Source organism: Lepisosteus platostomus, chromosome 10, assembly GCF_059453375.1.
Source record: "Lepisosteus platostomus isolate fLepPlt1 chromosome 10, fLepPlt1.hap1, whole genome shotgun sequence".
Taxonomy (NCBI): Eukaryota; Metazoa; Chordata; class Actinopteri; order Semionotiformes; family Lepisosteidae; genus Lepisosteus; species Lepisosteus platostomus.
In genome coordinates, this window is record NC_142620.1 from 44,113,565 (window position 1) to 44,140,192 (window position 26,628).

Below are 26,628 nucleotides of genomic sequence, written 5' to 3' on the forward strand. Positions count from 1 at the left end.
AAATCAGACCCCATTACAATGGCCAAAATTGCTTGCTAATGGATAATACAATGATAGTTCCTAAAACAAAGCAAGTCTGGATCAGTTTTGTAATTTGCAACATTTACACGCCACTTGGTCAGTTAGGGACACCAACGTCTCGATTGGCCCATTTCTCTGCAATAAAATAGTCAATCAACATGTTGAAGATATCAGTACCTTCAGTTGTTGAGTTCAGCGACAATGCCACAAATTGCTTTTTGATGGTGACGTTCCTGAACACCATTTGAAAAAACACCTCAAACAGTTTATCACAGTAAACTGAGACACACTGTGAGACACACTGGCTATACCAATATCCCACTCTAACTGCATGGACAAAGACTCTTCTTGACATTGGACTTACTCCTAGCTGCCAAATAACAAGACACTTTGAAAGATGGTTTGTGTGCACTATGGTTTTCCTCAATCAGTTTGGCAATGAGGATCACTGCCTGTGAGAGGCAGCTTTTACCTAGTTTAATGTTTCAGACTGCAGACTGCTTCAAGTGGGAACATTCTGACCTGAATTCTCGTGAACAGTGGAGAAGTGCCTCTCCATACTGTGTCTTTTCCCTCCAGCAATGCCCACACCACAGTTTGAATACACAAATTTGCTTTCTGGTGCTCGGAAGCAAAAAAATATTCTCCCACTCTTGATGGAAACTGAAAATGTTGTTTTTCTTTATTGGACATGTCTCAGTCTTCATGATGAATTATAATGTTAAAAAACTATAATTTTGGATTTTAGCCTCCTCCTAAGGAGTGCCAATACAGTTGAACTTTGACCTTGTTTATTATGTAGGTAGGTATTTACAGTAGTTTTATTATTTATCAACCAGTTATGGATAACCGGGGGGGGGGGGAGATGTCACACTATGCAGCTTTATATGATTAGATATTTCTGAGATTATTTCTGAGATTGTGCGTCAAATAATAGAGTGAGAAAACAATTACACAATGTAATATTAATGACATTTTTGGCATCCTTTTGGAAGCTACTCTGTAGTGAGCTTCTAGTTCCTGTTTGAAAGGACCTGACAAATCTGAGCTCTCTCAAGATTTTAAGCGCCTTTAATGCCTCAATAGCAATGTTTAAGGTATACACCCTAAGTTCAAAAAGAAGATCTGATTAATACTAAGTAAAATAATAAAAAATAAATAAAATGATGCACGCTGTATTTTAAATGGACATCCACATTTTCTTACTGCACCTGCTGACTTTAGGGTTACCTTGGATTCCACGAAATCCTGGTGGTCCTGGGTCACCGTCATCTCTAGGAAGCATACAAGGCAGTGTTGTCCCTGGGACCATCAGAGTAAAGCAGAATGATAAAACAGAGCCAAGGACACTTAGGTAATGTGAAAGGCAATATCTAACCTTTTATTTGGACACAAATGGAAATGGAGGGGACGTGCTTTTGAAACAGGAGACATACAAAGAGTTGTGGTAGTCGGGAAGAAGCTTTCAAGAAATGACTGGATGAGTTCCACTGCATTAATTAGCCACCAGCAACTAAACAAGCCACATCGACTTGATTTCTCCCTCTTGTCTACAAACCTTTTCATTTCAATACAACTTGAGAGGTAAGCTTGATTTTTCAGTGATAACTCTTATGAATGTAGTTGTCGGCCATAACTAATATTCTACAAATGGATCAGGTTTATTAAATGCTTATTGAAGAAAGGGGCATGCCCTGCCATTCGGATATAGATAAAAGTCTACTTTTATGGTATCTGGCTCTCAATATTTACTTTTTCTCTACATACTGTAAGAAGAATCTTATTATGCTATGGCACATATTTAAATGTATCCATCTAATTAAGTAAACCATAACCAACCAAGCCCTGTTTGTGAAACTGACACTGACACGAAATATGTTTTAAAATCTTTATGTGAACTAGCTTCTAAACAGTATTGTTCAAGCCCAGATTGCAAGCTCATCTGTACTCGTTGTAGAAGCAAAGGGCTTTGGTTGCAGACACTGTACATAAATTGTGCACTATGTGCATGACAGTTATAGGAACAAATCTTCATAGGCTGGGTCCTGTTAAAATCTGCACATGCTACACACATGCAAGTTGCAAAATATTATAAAATTGCATGCATATCGGGTCCTTCAATTAAAAACCCAACAAGTTTGAATAGATGATACATGTACAGCTGCAGTGTCATAGAAAATCCAGCCTTATCTGGGAAGAAACAGTGTGTTAAGCAACATAGCCTACATAAATTGTACCTCTTGCTTCTTTACACAATACTTTGATTCTAATGTTCGTGTACTCAATCCTCTGTTTTTAATAAAACCCTTCAATATCCTTGTTAATCAGAATACACCAGTGGCATGGCTGTTAGGCTTTGCAGACAGCCTGAGCATGTGCACAGCAACAGATCATGCGCCGCACCTCACAAAAACTCCACTTAATTTCTGCAGCTGAAGAACATGCAGCTGTGCCGGTTAACACTGCTTTAGTGCAGGCATAAGGCTCGTAGGCTCCCTGGCATCATTACTATGGCATTCTGGCATCTCACCTCCCTCTGTGAGTGAGAGTCCATTACCAACCTCCTGCCCACAGCAACAGTCACCTGCCCAGGCGCGTGCAGAAAGGGGTTGAGAAAATCAGTCAGCACATCAGCGTTACAGGGGGGAAAACAATTTGAAACAAAGCTTGAGATCTTTCGGGAGAAACAGAAAAACAATCACCTTAGCAAGATATTACGGAGCATTTTTGTTAACAAAGCGAAAGCCACGTGTTTTAGACGCATCCAGGCCATTCCATCTCAGAGAGTTCACAATGTGAACAGAGGGCTGGTGGACTTTCAGTTTGGTTGGTTCTGATCAGCCTCAGCATGAAAACAGTTTGACCATTACTGGCTATCTATTCAGAAGTGAGGCTTGTAGCCTAGAAATAAAGAGTTGGGTGTTGCAAGACTGGGTACAATCTAAATACTGTCTAACGTTATTCTCCTCAATTTCCATAAAGTCAGTCAGACACCAATATAGGTGTACCTATATTGGTTTAATAAGTTTATTCCTATTGTGAGCACCTGAAGAAGGCTCCACAGCTGAAACATTGTGTTTTCTTTCTTTACTTTTCAGCATGGAATAAACCTATTACTTCTTCCTTTGTAGCCTACGTATGCTGACGCTGATACCCACCTGAACTACTGATATAGTGTATATTTCTTCTTTTTGTTCAAGGTGAAATGTATGCGTTCAAATATACTTTTTTTAGGGAGGTTTTACTAGAATGAAGTATTTGTTTTTTGAGAGTTTTGTGGATGCATAATTTTCACAAGACCTTCCAAAAATGTCAGTTTTACATTCCCTCTTACTACAGGGGTCTTAACTAACAGCAAACAATGACTTACAGATATGTTGGCTACAGTACATGTTAAAACTTATTAAATAAATCCCATTTTAAAACGATGAACCACTGTATTTATCATCATTTTTAAATGCTTTTATTTCAAAAATAAACATTCAAGTTTTTTTTAACTTTTTGAGGTCAGGCATCTGCTTCACTACTATAGGTTCAGCTGGGATGAGACAATGCAGTTGAGCAGAAAACCCTTGTCTTTCGTTGGTCCTCAAGAGTGTCACCAGAATTCCTGACATGTGTGTTTCAGCAAAGACCGGCAGTCTGTCAGCATTTTCCCTGAGCCCTATGAAATGGAATGACCTGGCAATTTATTATCTCAAGAGTGTTATTATCTTTTAAATCAAGGTTAGCTTAGTAGGTATTGCAAAGTAACATTGCCCACAAGCTCACCAATGTTTTCACAAGGAAGCACGACCCATGCTGCCGTCAACACAATTAGAGATGAAAAACTCTTGGAACACTTAACATTTTCACAAGTTAGCAGATTTGATTAAAAAAAATTACACACTGTAGAGAAATGCAGGGCATCTGCTAATAAAAAAAAGGTTATTCCCTGCTTTGGGGTGGTTTTGAGTTATGATTTATTTCCTTTGATTAAACTATATAGCTGACCTGCTAAACAATTAAAACTGATCAATCATATAATATCAGTCACAGCAGCGTGAAGATTGCAAGGAGAAAATATGAAAACATCGAAAAATGAGTTGTGGAGAACTGATTCAGGATTTCGGGCTTTAGAATGAGGACTTTGCCGTCTCTTTCTGGGAGACAAATATAACAAAGTAGCTGCACAAAAAGTAGGAACTGGGCTAATTGGACCAGACCCAGACCAAAGAGGTGTTCAGCAGGTTGTCTCAGAAGGTAACTTCACCCCGATTCTATCCGATAAAGGTGTCAAATTTCTAATAATCTGCTCAGTAGCTGCTTGTATTCATGGTGAGACAATCGACTATTCCAACATTGAATGAGGGCATTTAATTAAAAAGTCAGAAGCTGGAATCAATTGGATATGAGGATGTATTTTCTTATTTGCATTTTCTGTATTTAGTAATGTTGCTGCTGTAACTTACATTAGAATGCAGAAGTTTTTTTCAAGTTCACTTATGCCAGATGTATTTGCTTATTTAAAAATGAATACAGTAGGATGATAAGCCACTGAATTCAATAATGTAGAAATCAATTACAGCGCTCAGCCCTCTCCACCGGAACTGATGTTTTGATGAAAAAACATTTTATTAGCGCTACAGTGCATCGTTTTCTATATTTTATTATCCATACTGTGTGATGTATGTCTTGTCCTTAAGTGTGTTAAAATCCATACTGTGTATGGAACAGTGGCATGTTCTTATATTTAACATCTTAACTGTATACTGTACATATATTCTGTACCAACATGTCTCCATCTATCTTAATTTTTCTGGTGTGAGACAGGCATGTTCTATTTAAGAAGTTGGCAAGGCTCTTCTGGGGACAGACGACACAATATTGCTTTACAGTAACAAAAATAATCTGATACATGACAAGAGTACAAATCCTTTGAACAAAACAGGAGAAACTTTCCAAAGTTAGGTGTTTGCTTTTTTTAATAATCAGAGTCACTCTTTCTGGAGAGTATAAAATGGTATACAGGTATTTTCAGCTTACTGCTGTGTCATGGCTGTCCTCACCACTGCAGACTGTATGCTTACCTGGAGGTCCTGGGAGGCCAGGCTGACCAGGAAGTCCGTCAATGCCAGGAACACCAGGCAAGCCCTGGTTTCCCACAGCTCCAGGGTACCCGATTCCAGGGGAACCTACATCTCCTTGGCGACCTTTGAGGCCTGGGCTTCCTGGAAACCCTTTCTCTCCAGGAACACCAATTCCTCCATCTCCCTGCGAGACAGACACACCCCGACACTCTTATACTGACTGCACTCAAAGGACGATGAACAGAACCCTCTGTTCTCATAACACAAAACAATTTATTTCACTACCAGTACAGGCACTGGTCTCTTTTACTGTTTTCTCATTCAGTCACGAAAGGGATGTTTTTTCATTTGGATTCTTTATCCACAACCAGGGGGATTTTCAAAATGTTGTTTTCCTTCTGTATTAGAACTGGCAATGTATAAGAGGAAAAGGGCCAGTCACGAGGGGGCTGAATGGAGTAAGAAGTGAATGGTGTTAGAACAGTTTGGAAACAGTTCTGAAGTTAAAACAGGGCAAACTTTGTTGTCATTCAGTCCTTATACCTTTTCCCCAATACTTTTAAGTTCATTCCTGGACATACAGAAAAAAGAACAAGTACATTACAGGTTTCCCATTCCAGTATTTAAACTGGGAATTGCTTCTGCAAACCTACTGTATATGCACACAGTCAGGATTCAGGATATTCTAAAAATAACACCTAGCAGCATTGCAGTTCCTTGCAAAAGTATTCATCCCTTTCTACTGACGCCCACCTTTGTTGAAATACAAAAGATGCACAGCTCAAATCTTTTTTTTTGGGGGGGTGTTAGAGCTTAAAGGTCAGCAAAATCCACAAAGAAAGCAAAATGTTCATATTTCCCACTACTTTTCCAAGCGGCAGTGATGGATTGTGGGAAGGGCAGGTGACTCACGGGGGGTCCTGGACGTCCGGGGTATCCTGGCAACCCATCTCTGCCTGGTCGTCCTGGTTCCCCTGATGGGCCACTGGGTCCGACCATCCCCGGTTCTCCTTTCACTCCAATGCCGTTAGGAAAGTAGGGTTCGCCTTTCTCTCCTTTCCGCCCGAAAAACCCCCGTTCGCCCGGAGTTCCCTGAAAAAAAGACAATAGCCAAGTTAATAGCCAACTCCACAGACAGCGGCCAACACCGACCTTCCCTACTTTGTGAAGAAGAGCTTAATAGCAGACTCTCCATCACACACTGGTAGAACGAGGAAGACTCTGGTATAACAAGATGAGCTTTACAAAGAATGAGAACAGTTCACATATGAATACGAACGCTATTTGAAGTTGGACAGAAACTGTAATCAGAGACTCTTAGATGGATTGAAAAGAAAAGGGAACTGAAGTTAAATGCAGTTTCTTTGTAAAGTCATATATAGTTACAGGGTTACTACTCAAGAAGAAAGCCTTCCCCTGCAGTTAAAGGCAAGCCAGACCTACAAACCTAGATCTACAGATTTCAGTATTCAGATACAGTATTCAGTACACAATACATTTCTGTTTTTAACCATTGCCTGACCATCTCAGAAAACAGGTCAGTGTACATTGAATGGTACTTGCAAGCAGAGCCGTGGTAGCTGAGATGGCAGGGGTGTCTAGCTCCTGACTGGAAGGTCCCGGGTTCAATCCCAGGTAGGGGCAAGCGATGTACTGTAGCTTGCTCTAATTCCTTCCAGACAGCTCCCAGGTCCACTCAGCCTGCTTTCCAAATGAGTACCGGGGGTTAATCCCTCTGGGGGTAATAGGCCGGCCGGAGCTTGATGCTGACCACATCACCTCCACCTCCAGGGTCAGGTGGTTGAGAAAAATGGTGGCCCTTGATGAGCATTTGTTAATGCCGGGCTGTTAACAAACCCTGTGCAGGTCTAGAGACGTGGTACCAAGGGCTAAGGTATCCAAGACAGGAGGTGAAGAGTGGCTGGTAATTCCAAGCGAGGTCAAATCTGGGTAGTCAGGACAAAGCCAGCCAAACAAATCCAAGAGAGGTAGAGAAGTCCAAAGCCAAAGAGTTGTATGTGAGGGGACTCAGAAGAGGTAGAGAGGGTTTCAGGAAAGGAGGGCAAATGAAATCCAAGCGCCGGTAGCGGTGAGCAGAGGGTTTAAATAGTTGGGGGGGGAATGAAAGATTGAATCATTTGGAGCTAATTGGTGCCGGCTGTGCTCGTAACACCATTCCCCCATGGGCCTTTATGGCCTGAAAAGGGACCAACCTACCTATTCTCCAGCAGAAATCCAAGTGTCACATCATGATGGATATGCTCAAGAAGCCGTTTCATAGATCTATGCATCTCTCTTTAAAACGCTTTTCCCTTTGAACAACATTTAAAATCTTTTTTCTTGGCTGTAACAAGCTTGTCGACTTTAGGAAATTAAATTACTCATCATGGTTAGGCATTATATTGTATTTCAGATGTGCTGATACCGACAACAGGCCAATGTTGTTATTGCTATTGAGAATGTTATTGTTAACCTTGTAAATGCCGCTACCTGAGACAAATCTAGGCACAGTTAAAAAATCCACTTCAAATAAGTTCAAACATGTTTCAATGCCCTGAGCCTCCAGTAGCCAAACAGTAATTCACGGATTGCATTCTTCATAACATTCTGATGAATGTCAGTCAGTCCATCAGTATCTGATTGTCCTTGTTAAACAAACAAAATGTGCAAAACATAGTGATCTTTTATAACTGCAGTTTCATCAGTAACTACAGGTACGCTGACACTGCCCTTTTAACATGCTTGTTGAGAAATGCACATATCAAAGGATGGTCAGCACTTTCCAGGGGAGTATAAGCACACACTAATGCCTCTGTGAAATCATATATTATAGCACGCTGGTGTTCCAGAGTTTCTTTTCCCTTGCGTGTTTTTACAGAGCCAGTTCATAGCAACGCCACACCAGTTCCAGCCTTTTTCTGTATGTGTTGCTGTCTGTTGCTATCTTTTTTAAGTTTTAAGTTTAGAAAAATAAGTCACAATTATCAGTCCACAAGCTCACCAGGTGGATATTAGTGCAGTCTAAACAATACACTTAATAATTTAGTTCCTAATTTTTTAAAATTTTCTTTAAGTAACTCTCTGTAACTGTCAATATATTACTTTGTACTGAAGAAGTCATCATGTTTAGTTTTTAATTGTGTAATTTATCACAGTTCCTATGCTGATTAACTAATACTGAGATTAGAGAGCCTTCAGTGACACCTGGTGGATATTAACTGAATTGCAGGTAAGGAGCCCACATGGTCAAGTAAACCTCCAGGGCCCCTGTGGTGATCTACTCCTACTCAAATGTTTTGTATTGCTGGGTGTTAGATCTACAGTAAAGCATGACAGGGTATGCTTCCAGTGGTACTAGACTGGAGCTTTTGGGTTGTTGGGTTGTGAGCTTTGGTGAGGAGCTTTGGTACTACACATTTGAAACTGTCCAGATGTGTAGAAAACCACTGACTGACGCAAACAGAACCACAAAATAATGATCTCTGTGGTCTCAGGTACACAACACGACTTAGCGAGGTTTTGGATAGTCTCAGTTGTGTGTTTGTAATAAACACCATGTCATCATTTTCAAATGAAATGATTTTCATTATGTCACACTCTGACTCACCCGTGGGCCAGGAGGTCCTGGAAAACCTAGGGGTCCCGGGTCTCCACCTGCCCCCTTTCGACCCGGTAATCCTGCAGGACCAGGCAGCCCCTGGGGTCCAGGAGGGCCCGGGTTACTGAAATCATCGCCTCCCAAGCACTGGCAGTCTCCCAGATTCCCTGAAACAGCAAAGAACACTGCTTATGCAAGCTGGGTACCCACAATCTCTCCCGTTTAGGGGCAGCTTCCAGCTACACCATTGCCCTTCATCCCAGAGAGCACTAGACCACTACTGGTCTAGTGGTCTACTGGCACGCAGACTAGGCTTCACAGGTTTTTTCCACACTCAGAAATGGAGGACTCTTTGCATTTGAAGGGATGAAGTTGCCCCATCCCTTTCTGAGTGGAACACCGTGACAGCACAACAACCTACAGTAAATAAAAATTAAGATTTGTGCACAGAGTCCCAATACTGAAGTAAAATGGAAAACAAATCCTAAAACATTATTTAACCTGTTTCTTGTTTTCATTCAGAATGTAATCAAGCAAAATGTGGTTACGATTCGGAAAATGACTGTTCTATTGCTGCTATTTCACTGTTTCTCAAAGGGAAATGACACCCCTGCCTATGAGGCTCACGTCTTGGTTGTGACCCCGAGCTCAGGTGTGCAGTGGTGTACAGAGCCCCAAGCAGCTTTCTGGGATCATCCAGTCTTCCCAAAAGAATGCAACACCTGCAGTATAAATATGAACCTTCTGCATTCTAAGATGTTACAGATTCTACTAGATTTGTGTCTCCTCCATTTTGGACTTAGTGTTGTGTCACACAGTCTCGATCTATTAAGATGTTGGGAAAGAGCTTGTACCTTTGATTCCTTTGGATCCACGAGACCCTGGAGGCCCCTGTTGTCCAGGCAGTCCCGGATTTCCGATTCTTCCATTTAAATCTGCGTTTTGGACTAAGCAGAACAGACAGGTGATTAGCATGGAAGTGTGCATGTGACGAACACAGAGGTACAGCGCTAGTAGTGTAAATATTCGGCTTCAATAATTGATAGTGACATGAAGTGATGGCAATATTTCAGGGCTTTGAGATTTCCTCAATAAGCCCCCCTTTTATAGTCTACTAAGGCAAAGTCACTGCTCTTTTTTTCAACAAACATCCTGACCCTCCTGAGTTCAACAGTCGTGATTATAACACAAAGACGTTGTTTTATAAGCTCCTAAAAATGCATGTTCACTTCAGCACTGGACCTCTAACATTTTACTCCATGATTCTTCAAAACGACACAAAAACGTCTGAGAAAATCTGTTTCAGGTTTCCATTTCCATACATCTTTTTAGAAGCATTTAGGCAGTTTTAGCATTTGGATTAGGTGAGGGTTCTTTTCAATATTACAGAAACACTGGAACAGCCACTGCCATCTGCATTGTACGGCTATTGCATTTGTCAAAGATAAATCTGTCTTTGACATAATTTTGACACTACCTTATATTGTCCCAAGACCCCACAAAGATGCCAAATTACAGCTCACACACTGGTTTAGGGTGGGCCAAATGAAGAACTGTGAACATTGCAGTTAAATTTTGCATTTTGGTCAGCATCAACAGTACTGGCTAAAGAGGAATCTTTCAAAATGCAGAACAATAACAGCACGACCTACATGTGTTAGCAGTACAGGTAATACCAGACAGAGTGCCATTTCCAATTTCACATTTAAGAATACCACTCAAATATACAATTTTGTGAAGGACTGGTCAGATTTGAATGACCATTAATAAAACAATATTCCTGTTTGATTGCTGCACTAATTAACCACAAATGTCAGCCACGTTTAAGAATATGCTAACCAGCTTTCTCACATTGCTGAGCATCTTCTAAGAGCCAAAGCAATGCTCTGATTTATGTAGAACCCGTGTAGTAACCCCAGCTCTACTACTGCCAGCCTACATCACCGGAGGTGACTTTTAATCTTTAAAAACCACATATCCATCTTTTCAGCTGGACTGAAGACTTTTATGTCCTGTTCTAGGCAGTAGGCAGTGTTTTTCCAGACTGGGGAAATGGTTTCCCCTGTCCTCATGCACTTACTCGTTTCTCCTGGGGGTCCAGGAGGCCCAGCAGGACCTGGAAAGCCGGGGTTTCCCTGAGCCCCTGGCTGACCAAAGCTGACCTCTCCAGGGCTCCCCTTCTCCCCTTGCAATCCTGGTGTCCCAGGAAAGCCTGGCCTGCCTGGTTGACCTATGCAAGAAGAAGACAAGACGTGACAAAAAACCATCAGGGTCTTCTGCAGAAGGTCCATTTGCTGATGCCATTCCAGTGGACCGCTGCTCCGCAGAACCTCACTGGCAGGGCAGCAGGCAGTGCCCACTTGGTTATTCCTCAGCCTCTGACCCATATTGTACTGCAGTGAGCTGGATTACTGTGATGGAGCAGCTCTAATTTCTAGCAAAGTGTGTTCTCAGGGATATGAGGAGACCCACAATTCCAGACCTCTGACACATAAAGATTGAAAGCCACAAGGCCAAAGTGTAAATTGCCAAGACCGGATTCCCAAGACGGGAAACTGAACCAGGCAGGGGGTATACAGAGCAGGGTACTGTGGCTCTGTGCAAGTGAATTTCTGCAGGTTAGCTCTCTCTTCAGCGTATTACCTGGGCTGAATGCAGGTGATCCTGGAAATCCTGGGGGTCCCGGGGGTCCCAAAGGCCCCTCATCTCCAGGGAGGCCTGGCTGGCCTTCTGGCCCTGGATCTCCGGGAGGGCCTGTGAAAGTTTCAAGTGACGTCTTACTATTAAGACAGCAAACAACATGCCGAAGTCTACCAGAGTGTGGGCTTTTCCTACAATGTGCCCCCCTAAACCTAGCAGACCACAATGCACGTAGAAAAAGTAATAAACGGAAAAAGAAGTTGAATTTTTAACATTTTCAACATATATTTTTAATGCTACTGGAGTGGGGAAGTTGATTTTTATTTTCATCTGCCACCAATGTCAATGTCTAGCTGTACAAGGCAAGGCACGTTTATTGTAAGTAACAAATGCATTTTAAACAGTGGAACCTAGCAGTGTTCATACTAGAATAAGCAACAGTAAAATTAAATGAGAAATAGCAATACATGGCAATACATGACACTCATAGAAGAGTTCATGAAAGCACATATTTGAATTTTACAACAGAGGACAGGTTAGAAAACAAGTTGGGGTATTCAGACCATCTTCATTTTTGGTTGCTAGTACATGGTGGATGTGTGGAACAGACTTCTCAGCCAGGTGGGTGAGGCCCAAACTCTGGGCTACACCAAGAGCTGGCTGGATGGAATTTGACATTCACATAGCTATTAAACCACCAAACAGGCAAGATGGGCTCAATGGCCTCCTTAGAAACTTAGAAATTATACAAGTAAATGTGAGCCCTACAGGACTGGCAAACTGCAAGGTGGAGTTTCATAAACACTGAAGTGCTCTGTTGTGACAAACAAAGGGCATCAGCCGAGAGTGTGTTGAAAGTCGTCTTTATTTCATATGCATATGGGAGTCTTACTCTTGTACGCAAGACTCAAAAGACAATGCTTACAGTGCTCTTTTATACAGTGAAACAAACGATACCAGATACACTCCCACATGAATCTCTGCTTGCATTGTGGCTATATATGATCATTCTAGAAAGCTGACTAGTACATATATTTTCTTTACTGCTGGCTTGCGTGACAAGCAGCCCCTTCTGCTGAATAGACCATTTGTTCCAGGAGAGGTCACTGGTAATTTCCCTGAGAACTATGACAGCTACGCGTAAAGATATATGTGGCTATATTATCTTTTGAGACAAGACATCCTTAGACAGAGTTAGTAAAATCTAAGTACATAAAGTACAGCCAACAAGATATAAGACAAAAATTTAGTTAATTCCCTCATGCTCCAATCCAGGTCATGTTGGATCCTTACCTTGTCCCCCTCCATTAATAACGGTGGTTGGGCCTGGAAAGCCAATATCTCCTCGTTCCCCCTGGAAAAAAGCAGAGACCACCGGCACTGCTGACGCCACAAAACAATACAGTGCAATGACATTTTGTTGTAGTTCTGGGTCGGAATTTTGTTTTAGTAGAGAAGTTACATAGCGAAAGGTCAGTAAATGGACGTCTTGTTTCTAGCCTTACTTTTTGCCCAGGAAATCCTGGTGTTCCAGGGTATCCAGGAATGCCAGCTGAACCCTACGAAGAGAAAGCACATGTGACAGCATTTAAAATGGCCAATGAAAACTTAGACTGTCCAACATAATTTAGAATGGTAAGTCATGCTGGATAAGGGTATCTGCTAATCACATAACTAACAATAAGAATGTGTTTTCTATAAATCACATGAAATGAGAATCATAGAGTACCCTGTCTCCATACAATCCCCGAGGTCCATTCAGTCCTGGATAGCCCTGCAGAAGAAAACACAGTCAAGCTCTGCTAACTACAACATTATAGAACTATAGAACAAGGATCCGGAACTGAGCATCTACTGCTCAAGAAGTGTCACCTGGACAAATGTGAGATACAAGAACCTCATACTGCAGTTTTGATAGCTGATATTATTCTCCTTGCTTTTAGTAAGTGGCAAATTGCACAGGCAGCTTACAGGGGTTGCATTTGAAGGTGGTAAGTGCTGCACATGCAATTGAGAAGACTGCAACCCAAATCACAGAAGTACTCCACAAGATACAGAGACAGCAATTTAGAACCACACAGAAGGGGAGCAGAGTGGCCTTTCAGGGCTGGAGGAGACTCTGGTCCTCGGATCTCACCCGCGCTCCCGGCATTCCGGGGATGCCCTTTTCTCCTTTCTCTCCGCGGTATCCAAAGTAACCCTGGAACAATCCCAATTAAAACATACAGTATAAACTTACACATTTCAGCACAAAAAAGTAATAGTGAAGGCACTTTCTTGAAAGTGATGCCTTGTGACCTCATATCTTTTCTGGGGCAGCAAAGGAACGTTTTGGATGAGCACTGGCAACCCTCTTCACTAAATTGAAGCACAAACAATATGCAAACATACCCACAATTTACAAATTATTACCTACGTCACAGCTTCCTTGTTTGCTGTGGCATCTTCCTTCAGCTACTATGCTGACACCTTATGATATTTTGAAATATTTTGATTTTAAAATAAATGTAATATGTTATATTTCCACCAGCAGCTCTCAACTGGCTACCCACTGAAGCTAAGCAGGTGTGAACCTGGTCAGTACCTGGATGGGAGATATCCTGGGAAGCTATGGTTGCTGCTGGAAGTGGTGTTAGTGGGACCAGTGGGGGGCGCCCACCCTGCGGTCCCTGTGGGTCCTTATGCCCTGGTATAGTGGCAGGGACACTATACTGTAGTGGGTGTGGTCTTTCGTTAAAAAGAGGTCCTGACTCTCAGTGGTCATTAAAAGAACCCCGGGCATTTCTTGATTTCCCCCCTCGGCCTTTACCCATGGCCTCCAAATTGTCCCCATGTATGACTGGCTTGCATTTGCCCTGCGATGGACTGGTGCCCCGTCCAGGGTGTACCCTGCCTTGTGCTCGGTGCTTGCCAGGTAGGCTCCGGCTTCCCGCGACACTGTATTGTATAAAGCGGTTTGGTACATGACATGACATGTTATATTTCCAGAAATTTAATAGTCAGGGACTATCTCCAAGACTTGAACCCTTGATCATACAGTTCAGCCTGACTGGGGCAATTGCCTTTAAAAGCTGACCTGGTAATTAAAAAAAATCCCAAAGAACAAGCCCTTTCAAGTCTATATCCTACAGAAAACATCCAAATGAACTAGCCAACATTTTTATCTTTAGTTCTTTTGCAGACATGCCATTATGAAAATGGAATATTTGCTAGAACAAAGGTGTCAGGATGAAGATAAGGGCCTGGATTTCGGGAAAGCGGGTCAGATTTTGCTGTATGACACTCTTTCACTGTGTCAGTCTGTGCCCTGCAATGGACTGGTATATCCTGCCTTCCGCCCGTCTCTTGCGGGGATATGTTTTGGCTACCCTGAAACCCTGTTCTGGAAGAAGTGGTTAGAAAATGGATGGATGAATGTTACTTTATAGTGAAGTGTGCAGTGTGTAGTCATCTCACAGACATTACATGTTTTCTAAACCTCTGAATGCAGGCTTGTTTCAGCAATGGACTGTAGTCTCGCTCTGGAGCGAACCCCAGCTCTTACCGGAGGCCCAGGCATGCCAGGTAGTCCAAGAATGCCCACGAAGCCTGGTTCACCCTAACAGGGAACGAGAAAAGAACCAGGTGAAAGAGAAGAAACGGAGAAAAAATCATAAACAATGTCATCTTCAGGATCTGTGTTTTGGTAGCCGTTTGAAATGTGTACTTAGAGTAACAAGCATAAAGTTTCATATTTGTATTTGTTTTAAAAGAAACAAATCTCAGGGCTTATTTTTTAACACTTTGGATGCACAACAAAACAGGTTTCAGTTATAATCAGCACAGGGGATAATGAAACTAAATAACTTACTATCCTACAACAAAGTTTGTTTGCAGTGCACAAACAGAGCACCTACGCCCATGATGTGCATTACTTTTTGTAATACATTTGACTCTTTCTTTTTTTCTTATCATGATAGAATAATAATGTCTATTTCACTACAAATACAGTAGGCTTTAATAATGTCCCTCAGAGACTGGCAACATTGAAATACTGAAAGGATGCTTTTTGTAAACTGGTACTAAGTTTAGAATACACAGTTTTAACACACTACAGCTAATTCACAGTATTTGTTCAAAGCACAATCTGACTGGCAGTAGCTTAAGAAGAGTTGCACTTCTTACTTCTAAAGCCCATGGTGAAAAACATCCAAAGGCATTTCACTAGTGAACAAAACAGACAACTGTAAAGTGCAACATTTGTACACATTTGTAGAAAACTACACAGTGTTTTTCACTTCCACTGAATTGCTGTTTCAAAATTAAGCTGTGCAGAAGAGCTAACGTAATTGAGAGAAGTGATTTGGCTCTGTAGAGTGGATCCTAACCATATTACTCCCTTTTAGCTTGTTAATGTAATTTAAATAATTATGTGGACAAGGTATCAGTATACTGTACATACTGTATATATTTGGTTTTCACACATCTTCAGCATTTAAAGAGAAAATAAACTATTGCCTTTTGTTCACATGAAGGACTATGTCATGAAACTGTCACACCTAGAGTGAGTGTGGAAGAGAGTTTGGAGATTGAGTATGCAGGTTTTCCATAATGCTGCAAGAGATTTCCTAAGACCCTTTAGTGTATTAACTGAAGAACTGTGTCGGTATTCACTGTTGGTAAATCCCTGATGGTTGCCAAGATGAATAATAAGTTTATACATTAAGCACTTGAAATGTTCTGCTTTTTAAATTTCCATTTGGCGAAACACTATTTGCCGACTTGTATTTGCCAGTCTCAATGGCCCCTGCATTAAGGCAAGTGCCCCAAAAAATTGCTACTATTTTTTGTTTTCGAATTTGTCCGTTTGAAACTACAACTGACTTTAAAATAGCCGGCTTAACAAAATGCAGGGGTCTCTAACAAAAGCAGAAAGACGTCCAGAGCCATCAGCTGGTTCTTGGGGACCTGTAAGTGAAACTAAAAATAAAACGTTTCAAAACAGAAACGCTGGACACCGGCTTCCGGTCTAGTAGATCTCTGCACCATGACTCCTGTTGGCCAGGGCCCAGCATCGACTCCTCTCTCACAAACCTTTTGTCCTTTGTCCCCCTTAGGGAAGCCAACAAACTCCACTATGCAATTGGCCTGTGGGTGGCCAGGGTCACCAGGCGGGCCCACATCTCCCTGAATACAGTAACCAAGGAAAGACACGTTTACCTCAGGGGTAGTGTACTCGGAGGACCCTGGGGATAGCTGAGAGGGGAGCGAGAGGAGACCAGGGCAGCAGGCAGGCTGCTGTTGCAGTACAGCCGAGGTGCTTACACTATCATTAAAAGTAGTATTGCAGCAGGCAATTTGTCAAAACAACTAGCCATATTGGCTGATCATCCTTCATCTCTAATTGCTACAAGGTCATGCAACATCTTGTTTCTTATTTGACAGTCAATCGTGCCATGATATGAGGAAAGCCAGTATTAGGGTCAATGGTATAGAGCTGTGAAGTATTCTCAATTTACTGTGTTACTGATCAGAGCCTGCCGAACAAACCTCCCTCCTGCCCTCACTCTGCACTGGGTGCCTCTCGTCCCTGATCCCCAGGGCCAGGACCACTGCTCCAGGCTGTGTTACCTTATCTCCTTTGAAGATAGTGCTTATGGGTGGCCCGTCTAGGGCATCTGGTCCTTGCTGGCCTGGGGGTCCGGGCTGACCCCCATCGCCCTGAGATCCAGAGGAATACAATTAGGCATTAGTTTCCGACAGGGGAAAGGGAAGACAGACCCCTCTTCAGACTCAGGAAGAGACAGAGCGATGGCAACCTGAAGCCTGTTCCCACTCCATGCAAGGACTCGAGCTGCACATTTTCTGTGTGCCCTACCTTCATTTAAATGGTCTTGGTTTTTTGTCAGCGACACAAAATTGATACTGTCAGCAAACAGATTAATGAAACGATGCAAAACTATGTCAGATGACTTATCTCTGTAATTGTACCTTTCAGAAGACAATGTTGTCCTGTACACTTAAAAAGACCACCACCTTCATTTTACAATCAACAGTTCTTTTCAACTGCTGCCCTCAAATCAGAATATACTGTATGCCCAATATGTGTGCACGGCCAATTCCGAATACAATTAATAGTGATAAATTACCCCAGAGTTTATTATTCTACCAAATTAACTATGCAAATTATTTCCTGTTTGATTTCCAACATCTCATACACTTATTCATTCCTACATATTTGGGGACCCATTAAAGAAAGTATTGCTTTATTATTCCTCTCCCGATTATTTTTTGTTTTTGACAAACGATAACATGCTTCCTAGGTTAGTGTGCTGTGTGGGCAAAACCCTCATGCAGGAAAAGATGGTGCCTGAAGTTAGTGATCATTCAAAGAGAGAAATTACTGCCTCCACCACTCCTGGTTCAAAACACAAGTCCACTGTGTCTATCCCCAAAAGCATTAAGATCAAAAAGGAAATAAAACCACACAGCAGGTAGGAGCAAGTGATTCCAGCACAAGTCACAATCCAATCACATAATTGTGTGGTGTGGCAGCTCACAGATTTGTGTTTCATGTGTAACTGCTGAAGGAGAAAGTCTGGCCCCACTGGGAACATTTTGGATTGTGCTGTTGCACCTCACCACCTGATAAAAGCCTGATTAGGGCCACAGTCCCCACCAATTGAAATCTCTGAACTGCCATAGACAATGAGAACAGGAAACATTCCAGCAGTGCCACGCGGTTTTAGAGGTGCTTCAAAAGCAAAATCTCCTAACACCCTGATTTTCACATTGCCTTAAGCACTGCCTTCACAATCTGTGTAGTGGAATGCACACTGAAACTTTTAAGAAACCATTCCTTCAACTGTGGATTGTACTGTACTTGGGTTTTTCCCAAGAATGTCTATCCCTTTGAGCTTCTCTGAAAGGCAGGAATATGTTGGGAATTTGTAGCATGCTTCTAATTCTGCCTGCTTTCAAAGACCTTTAAAGGTCGGAATCTCACTTGATATAGCACTAGAGTACTGTATGCACTGTGCCCAGGAAGAGAAATGTAGTGCACCAGATTGAGAAAGTGTCAGGTGAATATTAAACACCTGCACTTGTCATGACGTTGGAGGTTTAATGTACTAATTAGACTTTGGTTTTATCACCCCAACACTTAATGGCCTCCTACTTTGGCAACGTCTCACTAGTCGCAGTGGCACTGCTGTCACCAAAAAAGAATGCGAGAAGGCAGCCTTTTGGAAACCAAAAACACAGCAATCTGGAAGATTTGAAAAGGCAGGAAATGAAATTTTCTGAAGTTCGGGAGTGGAAAAAAGCTAGGACACAAAGGCAGAGATAAAATCTTGGCAGGATAAGAAAAGGCAAAGAAAATCACCCAAGTTATAAAGATAGTAGTGATTTGATGTTTCGTTAATTTTTCTCAAGGAAGGGTTATTGTTTCACATGCATTTTCCCCATAACTCCAAAGAGTAGAAGTATCTTGCTTTGAAGTGTGACCGTTTTTTTTAATTTTCTTATTTTTAAACTCACTATAATGACTATTGTATTATTTTATAGTTACCGTGCTCCTTGTTTAAGGCACTACGAAAAATAAATACTGACAGTCACTTTGCCTGACTGGACCTTTCATGGAAGACATTCCAAGCAATTTCCCATAGCCTTTCCGGTCATTTAACAAGGACTTGTCCTACTTTGTAGTCCTACCATGTCTCTTTTTTCACTTTTATAGCTTATTTGCATTCTTTGTGTTTTCAAATGTATTATTTTTAAGTTTGATGGAGCACTTGTGTGTCCAACTCCAGGCATTTACCCACATACACTTGCAAACAAAGTGTGGGGGAAATCTGGAAACACTTCACTCTTCAGCAAAGACTCAACATGTATTTGCATATTTGCATGAAGGCATGCAACCAACTGCTCTTGATGCTCTAGATCTTAAATGGAGCAAAACGTCAATGGACAATTCCTTTTCACTGCTAACTGCTCTGTGAGATGGGCCAATAGCAGTAGCATCTGAAACAGGATGGGAATATTGAATGCACTTCTGTGGGTCCCCAATGCAGTTTTCATGGTGATGAAAAAACACGGTTTTGTGCAATTTAAAAAGAATGCATCTACTGTATAACAATGTGCCTGTTTTTACACTGAATGTATAGACCAGTGTAGCTTACATGCGAAGCTCTAAAAGAAAAAAGACTGGATCTCCAGACTAATTACAAGACGCTCTGTGGCTCTGTAAAAACCCTTTGTTTGTGTCTGTACTTCATGTTGTGAGTGAGTTTCACTTTTTGAACTGTAACAGTGCTGGGCGGACTTCTGCTGTCATGCTGAAATGCTTAGCATGAAAAAATATTCCAAAATGATGGTGACTTGGGTGGAACTGAATAAAACAAGTGACGAATAAGACGTACAATGAAATGCTGACACAGAAATCCTGCATCAATAAAAACAAAAACATATCTTAAAAAAAATTACTTAAGATAATGCTTATTGCAAGAACTAACTTAAAGTCTGAGTTTCAGTGGGAGCATTTTTACCTTTTCTCCTCTTTCTCCCTGGAAACCAAGACTTGAACTGCCCTGTAGAAGAGATGGGTTATTTCTTGAACTAGCAATATCAACAGCCGATCATTATTGGATAATTTGCAATGGATCAATGTAATATTTTGTAATAATTAAAATAAACTCTTCAGCAGTGAAACATCACAATGCACACAGCAAATGTCATTATTGGTTTAATGTCACAGTAAGTGCACCAAGCTAAACATTGAATTACACATGTATATAAAATAAACGTCAGTACACGTTAATGGTGCAAAATAAGAAGATGCCAGGAGCTGACTGTACACATTTTTCCTTACATCAGCATCAGGCAGAGTTTAGAAACAGAAATTTCTCCATCATTGCGAGCAAGATAAAGTCTGGTCAGCTGTGGCACTACCATCAGTAAATACAGGATTTTCAATGGAAATATCACTACCTAATCTATTTTCCTGCTTGTGTTCAGATTGTTTATTACTGTTAAAGTCTGACAGCAAACATGATTGCATGTTTTTGAACAGTTAAAAACCGAACTCTACCATATGAATGGTTAAATAAAGAGCACAGATCTGGGAAACAGAGATGAAGATTCAATTACTGCCATCAAATTCACAACATGCCCAGTACTTACTTTGGGTCCTGGGAGGCCAGGGGGACCAGGGCGACCCTGAGAGTAAGACAGAAGAAAATCATCAGATCCATCCATAAATCAGTTAATTTATCACCTGCGTTCAGATGTCGTGCCAAAATGGCCTGTACTAAATACCTACAGCACTAATAAAAGCTGTACAGTATCTGATACAGCACCTGATAACAGACAGGAACCAAATTTTGTACTGGGTTTCTGCAATTTTGCCAAAGTGCAGGTATATATACTGATGGAAAAAAGGAATGCTACACCTCCTCATCAGTCTGCGTGGAACAGGCTGAAGAGTGACTCATCTGTGAAGAGGACTTGATGCCACTGCTGACGAGTCCATCGCAGCCTCTGTCTGGCCCAAGCCAGTCTGTTGTGATGTCTAGGAGGTGTGAGCAGAGGGCCTCTGATAGGTTGCCCTACTCTAAGGCCAGCAGCATGGAGCCTCACTGTCCTGTCACTGATGTGGGCATTGTGTCTGCCAGCAGTTGCAGCAGCAGTACGGGTGGCAGATCTGAAACGATCTCTCAGATGGACCAGTCTGATATGTCAGTCCTGCTCTGGTGTGGTCACTCGAGGGCGACTGGATCTTGGACAGTCATCTGTCCTGCCGATCTGCTGAAACCTTCTCTGCAGTCGGGACACAGTGGAGCAGCTTACTCCATAGTGTCTGGCAATGCTGGCACATGACATGCGTGCCTGCAGCATGCCAATGGCCCTCTCCCTTGCTTCTGGTGACATTCAAGGTATTATGGAAGGCACAGAAAGCTGACTAAGTGTGGCCTTTTTCTTGCAATGACCAAAGCTTCTAATTAAGGCTGTTTTAAAGGTGACCTGATCAGGTATTGTTCCACCTGAACCTTATTTGATTAAAGTGCACCTAACGAGCTTTTGTGTAACTGGTAAGTTGCAATGCCTCACTGCACAAGCTGTATTGCTGGTCAAAGGGCTTTAAACAAATTGAAAACTTTTTATGAAAGTACATAAGCTATAACTATAGTATTCTCATTCCAGAAACTGTTGTGTTTCTTTTTTCCATCAGTATACATTTTTCTCAGCTACTAGATGATGTCTAAAAGCATAGGAAAAATGGCTAGTACCAAATTATTAGAGCATCGCAGTGAAACCAGGATTCTTTTGTACTTTGCTCCATTCATTTTTTCCTTAGTCCTAACAAAGTTTCCAGTCCATACTGATGAGAAGCATCCCCACAGCGTGATGCAGCTGCCACCATCCTTAATAATAATAATTGCTTATACTTATAAAGCGCTTTTCTGGACACTCCACTCAAAGTGCTTTATAGGTAATGGGGACTCCACAACCACCAACGTGCAGCATCCACCTGGATTATCATTTTTAGCTTCAATAGTTTGCAGCAGTTTGTGTTCTGTAGAAGCAAAATCTACTGTATTTGAAAGTGGTATGATTGCAAGCTCAGAGACAAAATGTGGCAACTTTTCAGGGGGATGAATAGGTTTGGCCGGTGCTGTATGTATTTTTTTTATAGGATTAAACAAAGAAAAAGAAAGAAAATGAACCTTCTCTCCTTGTGTGCAGTGCAATGCAGTAGCTTTTGACCTAGCTCAGCAGGTCTCAACTAATTGTTGATTCTTCAGTGGATCTAAAGCACAAGGATTGCCATACAGTAGATCACGAAGAGGTGTGTGTACCTGTTTCCCTGTCAGACCTCTGGGACCAGTGGGTCCTCCTTCACCTCTTTGACCTCGTGGACCCTGCAAATGAAAGAAGACAAAATGTTCAGGCCTGATTCTGCGTCTCCCCTTTATCTAAACAGTGCCGCTGGTCTAAAACCATTCTGTAAGCCTGCCAGCCATTGTATACACAGGGGTGTGACAGGGGAACTGCTGTGTCCAGCATATCCATTCTCCCCACAGAGGTCAGGCAGAGAGGTCTTACTGTTCCCCCAATATACCTGATAACTCAGCTGACATAACAGATCCACATCTACAGGAAAAGGCTGAGATGTTGTCAAGTCTATCCCACAACTTTCAAAGCAGACATCTGGCTAGAAAAGGAATAGATTCTCTACTGCCTTTTGCTTCACATTCTCTAAAACTCACTGTAAATGCTTGAACATCCAATTCCCACAAGAATGAAGCATTAGGCATGGAAGGAGCAATCAAGTCACTTTTCTTCACTGAAATACAATTTGCAAATATAGTCTCAATTCTGTAAATGCATCCTTATTGAGAGATTGATAAAAGCAGAGGGTAGCAAGCAGGCACAGTGGTTTGATTTGCTGCCTTGCAGCGATCGGGCACCAGGTTCAATTCCAGACTGAGTTAAAAAGGTATATACTTACGACTGGTCCAACCAGTCCATGTAGGCCAGGGAACCCCTACAATCAATGGGAAAGCAGCTCATAAAACACAGTAATATACACAGCATTATAAGAGAAAAAAACATATCCAGTGATTCACATACTTCTAGGGAAGTAAGATATGGGAGCTTCCAAAACAAATCTATCAAGATTTGTATACAATACCTGGTTTTTATAACAGCAGAAACACTATTTCAATGAGCTGTAAGTTAAAGATATTCATCTGTTTACCCATATTATTAAAATGCCATCTGCCTTCCTTACAACCTTTTATTTTCATGCTTTTCACTTTTATTGGACAGTGTGTCACGTCTGCCAGTATCCAGGATCCTATCAATCATCGACAGCCTCCAGCTACACTGGGTACAGATTTGATATCTCATGAATCATGAAGTAATATGGATGATTACAAATATGTACTGTAATCATATCTCACTTTGTGCCACGAAAACACACTCCATGCACAGCAATATGTAATTATTCGGGGTAGCTGCGTCAGCATGCGTAGGCTGCAAAGGAACAAGTAATGGTTTATTCCATGGTGAAAAAAGAAGAAAGAAAACACAACGTTTCGGACGTGGAGCCTTCTTTGGGTGTCTCAAAGAAGGCTCCAGGGCCGAAACTTTGTGTTTTCTTTCTTCTTTTTTCAGCATGGAATAAACCTTTTACTTGTCCAATATGTAATTATACAACACACAAGCTTTGGCTATTACTTGTAAAACAAAAATAGGAGCCAGGGCAATTAATCAAACTACTGTATGCGAACACAAGTTCTCATAACATACATTAGCTATAAAAGGACTTGGGAATACTTGAACTAATCATATGCCTAGAGTAAAAATGGTTGTGTGGCTGCCTCAGCTTAGCAGCACATGTCTGTTAAGATGGGAAGCTATTCTGTAATATATTTGTGTCAGTCTTTGTCCAATCTGCATTTGTGTCAAAGTTGTGTATCTGTTCTCAGCTACTATATTTTCATTCTTTGGAAACACCGATAGAAATTTTGCTAGTGCTTTTGGTGTAAGTGAAAAGAAAAGGGAAGCTATCACTCTGGAACAAAAGCTTGTTATTATATGCAAGAAACGAAAGAAAGTGATATCTTTGTCACTACTGTGCTTAGTATTGTGTATTGTTAAAATTGTTTCTTATGAAAAATGTTGTCTCCCCCTCCTCTATGGCAGAATTTCTCATTGCTTAGTAATGTACTGTAAATACTGATGCCTATTATGCTTTTTTTACTGCTTTCTATATAAAATAATCACAAAAACACATATTATGCAGAAGAAATTAATAATATGACCAATTACTATAGAAAAAAATACCATCATTATTGTGAATCTGAGTTCTTTACCCCTTACTCCTTCATTCCCATTGAACCACTTGTTCCTATAATGCAATGTCTTCCACTGATTCTTTTACCTCAAAATGTAGGTAAGTCTTCCAGAAACACAACTATCACATTTCACGTAGTAGAAATGGTTGTACTGTAACTTTCTTATGTTTACACATCCATCCGAACACTTGCCCATCCTAACAAGTAGTTATTAAGATGTTCTAGCAACAGGAACTATTTTAAGAAAGCTGATTCTTTGAAATGCCACTCTGTCATAACCAGAACCTCAGACTGGTGCCATACTGAGCAGCTGGCACTGTGAAGGATCTCCAGAAGCCCCTTGTGCCAAGCTGCCCACGCAGAGGCATTTAACGGTTCACAGATAATTGAACAAGGCCAGCAGGGCCAGCAGTGTTAAAATACTAGGACACTTGTAGATCTTCACTATGCACAAGAGAATGCTTATAAAACACATGCTATAATACAGAGGGTAACTCTAGCCTCTGTTCATTCCTGTTGACTGATTTTCTCTGAAAACATCACACATGGAGCTCACATTAGAGAAAACCACATCTATTAATCTTCTGTGCTCAGATCAACACCTCAAGAGGGCTTCTTGGCAAGACATCAGCCATATCTGCCTTAGCTGGAAAACAAATCCCTACAGTTCTAGCTAAGAGGAAAAAATAATAATATAGCTGCTCAATAATACAAGCAAAAATAAAAGAAAGGCTCTGATTTTTGAAGCAGAAGCTGGTTTTAACTGGTAATTTTACCATATGTTAATGATACAACATATTCAAAAGGCTGTTTTTTTGTCATATTTCCCATGATTTTGTGGTTTAGGCTCACTGTGCTTTTTTTAAAAAAATGGACAGGATGCACGCTGCACAGAATCTGTAATAGTAATGCAAGTGAGGGTGATCTCTAAAGATGCACTGTGGATAATGGATTCTTTTGCTGAAGTTCGTTTTCTTGCATGCGTGGGGCCGCTGATAAAGACAACCACTCATACAACACTAAGACTCACCCTTGAGCCTTTGCTTCCTCCTGAAAAGACTGGCTCTCCCTTTTGGCCTTTTGGACCAACCGGACCCTGAATTGAAACACAGAGAGGACAGGCTTTAGCTAGACATCAGATATAGGCTTACAATAACATAACAAATTAGGTTTCACTGACAGCACCTTTACTCCTACCAATAATGTTACATTTAGGTGAATCACAAATAATTCCCACAAAACTGTAATGACAAAAGTGAACACTGTTACTACAGGTATATATGTGAAAGAGACAGAATACCAGCAAAGCCTGGAAAGAAGATAGAAAATTTGAATGTGCTGAATGCATAATTATGTAATTTGTTGCAGACTCTTTTTCAGTAAAGGTTTCCTTACTGTCACACATACGGTACAGGCCAGTCTGCTGTATGGACCAAGATATTGTATCTCCACCTACCTACTGTATCCATCTCGGGCATTGACCTTTGTAAAATTGTCAATAATCTTTTCTAGGTCTGTGCTTTTCTATCGCTTTCATCCCTAACTTGTTTCAAAAGCTCTGGTGTCTTTATGGTTGAATTATAATATCAGTATGTGAGTTGTAGCTTGAAATTTAATCTCTCAGAATATAAGAGACACGTGCATTTCTTTTGAAGTCAAGCTAAACCACTCTGATTAGTCAGACACAGCCCATTACAGTAATTTTGTTACATGTCAAAATACGAACTTTTTCATCTTAACTGATGTGTGGGAGCCATAGCAAAGGTATTGTAAACACATCAGCATTTTTAGCTTTGTCGGTCTGGAGTAGATTGTATAGATTCCAAATATATAGTCCTATTTGAAAGTGCCATGATTGCCAGTTCAGACAGTAACACCGTGGAAAGTTTGCACAGAGGTGAATATGTCTGCAGGATACAGCATACAGTAAGAAACAGATAAAAATGATCACTTTCAACATGTCAGACCACCATGAGTTAAAAATACAGTACATTTGAATTTTTGTGCAGATTGAGGTTAAGTAAAAATGTGGTCTTTATCACACATTTAAAATGCATTAGTAACTGTTTCAAAACAAGATCCATGATGAAACTTTCAAGACATCTTTTTACGTGCTACCTGGTATATTCTACTGGCAATCTCACCTCACTGCTAAAGGAAGAAAAACAGGACAAAGGTTTTGCTTCAGATAGATTTCAAAAGGGCATGGTAGCGAATTGGTGACTATTGCTGCCTGTGTTCTCATGCGTTTCCTCCAGGTGCTCCAGTTTCTTCCCATAGGACAAAGACATACTGGTAAGTTATTTGGCTTATGAAAAACTTGGCCTTGGAGTGAGTGTGTGCATGTTTATGTCTGTGTGTGCCCTGTGAGGGACTGAAATCCCATCTTGGGTATACCCTGCTTTGTGCCCATTGCTTGCTGGGACATGCTCAGGCCCCTCCACAGATGAGTTAGAAAATG

General features: G+C 41.2%; 1 protein-coding gene across 2 annotated transcripts in view; it reads right to left on the minus strand.

The window, feature by feature from the left end:
* The window catches only part of col4a6 (collagen, type IV, alpha 6), a 146,703-nt gene that overhangs the window by 31,134 nt on the left and 88,941 nt on the right, over positions 1 to 26,628 (minus strand). The window contains exons 8-26 of one of the 2 annotated variants that reach the window (XM_088649116.1): positions 25,198 to 25,263; positions 22,817 to 22,852; positions 22,164 to 22,226; positions 20,488 to 20,523; positions 19,854 to 19,895; positions 16,939 to 17,028; positions 14,873 to 14,926; positions 13,466 to 13,528; positions 13,058 to 13,102; positions 12,834 to 12,887; positions 12,622 to 12,682; positions 11,332 to 11,442; positions 10,769 to 10,918; positions 9,543 to 9,635; positions 8,698 to 8,855; positions 6,003 to 6,182; positions 5,091 to 5,274; positions 2,552 to 2,605; positions 1,252 to 1,323 (exon numbers count right to left, since the gene is read on the minus strand). In XM_088649116.1, the coding sequence (XP_088505242.1) occupies positions 1,252 to 1,323; positions 2,552 to 2,605; positions 5,091 to 5,274; positions 6,003 to 6,182; positions 8,698 to 8,855; positions 9,543 to 9,635; positions 10,769 to 10,918; positions 11,332 to 11,442; positions 12,622 to 12,682; positions 12,834 to 12,887; positions 13,058 to 13,102; positions 13,466 to 13,528; positions 14,873 to 14,926; positions 16,939 to 17,028; positions 19,854 to 19,895; positions 20,488 to 20,523; positions 22,164 to 22,226; positions 22,817 to 22,852; positions 25,198 to 25,263 (1,612 nt within the window). The remainder of the gene's footprint in view (positions 1 to 1,251; positions 1,324 to 2,551; positions 2,606 to 5,090; positions 5,275 to 6,002; positions 6,183 to 8,697; positions 8,856 to 9,542; positions 9,636 to 10,768; positions 10,919 to 11,331; positions 11,443 to 12,621; positions 12,683 to 12,833; positions 12,888 to 13,057; positions 13,103 to 13,465; positions 13,529 to 14,872; positions 14,927 to 16,938; positions 17,029 to 19,853; positions 19,896 to 20,487; positions 20,524 to 22,163; positions 22,227 to 22,816; positions 22,853 to 25,197; positions 25,264 to 26,628) is intronic. The other variant, XM_088649117.1, reaches the window with a different exon arrangement.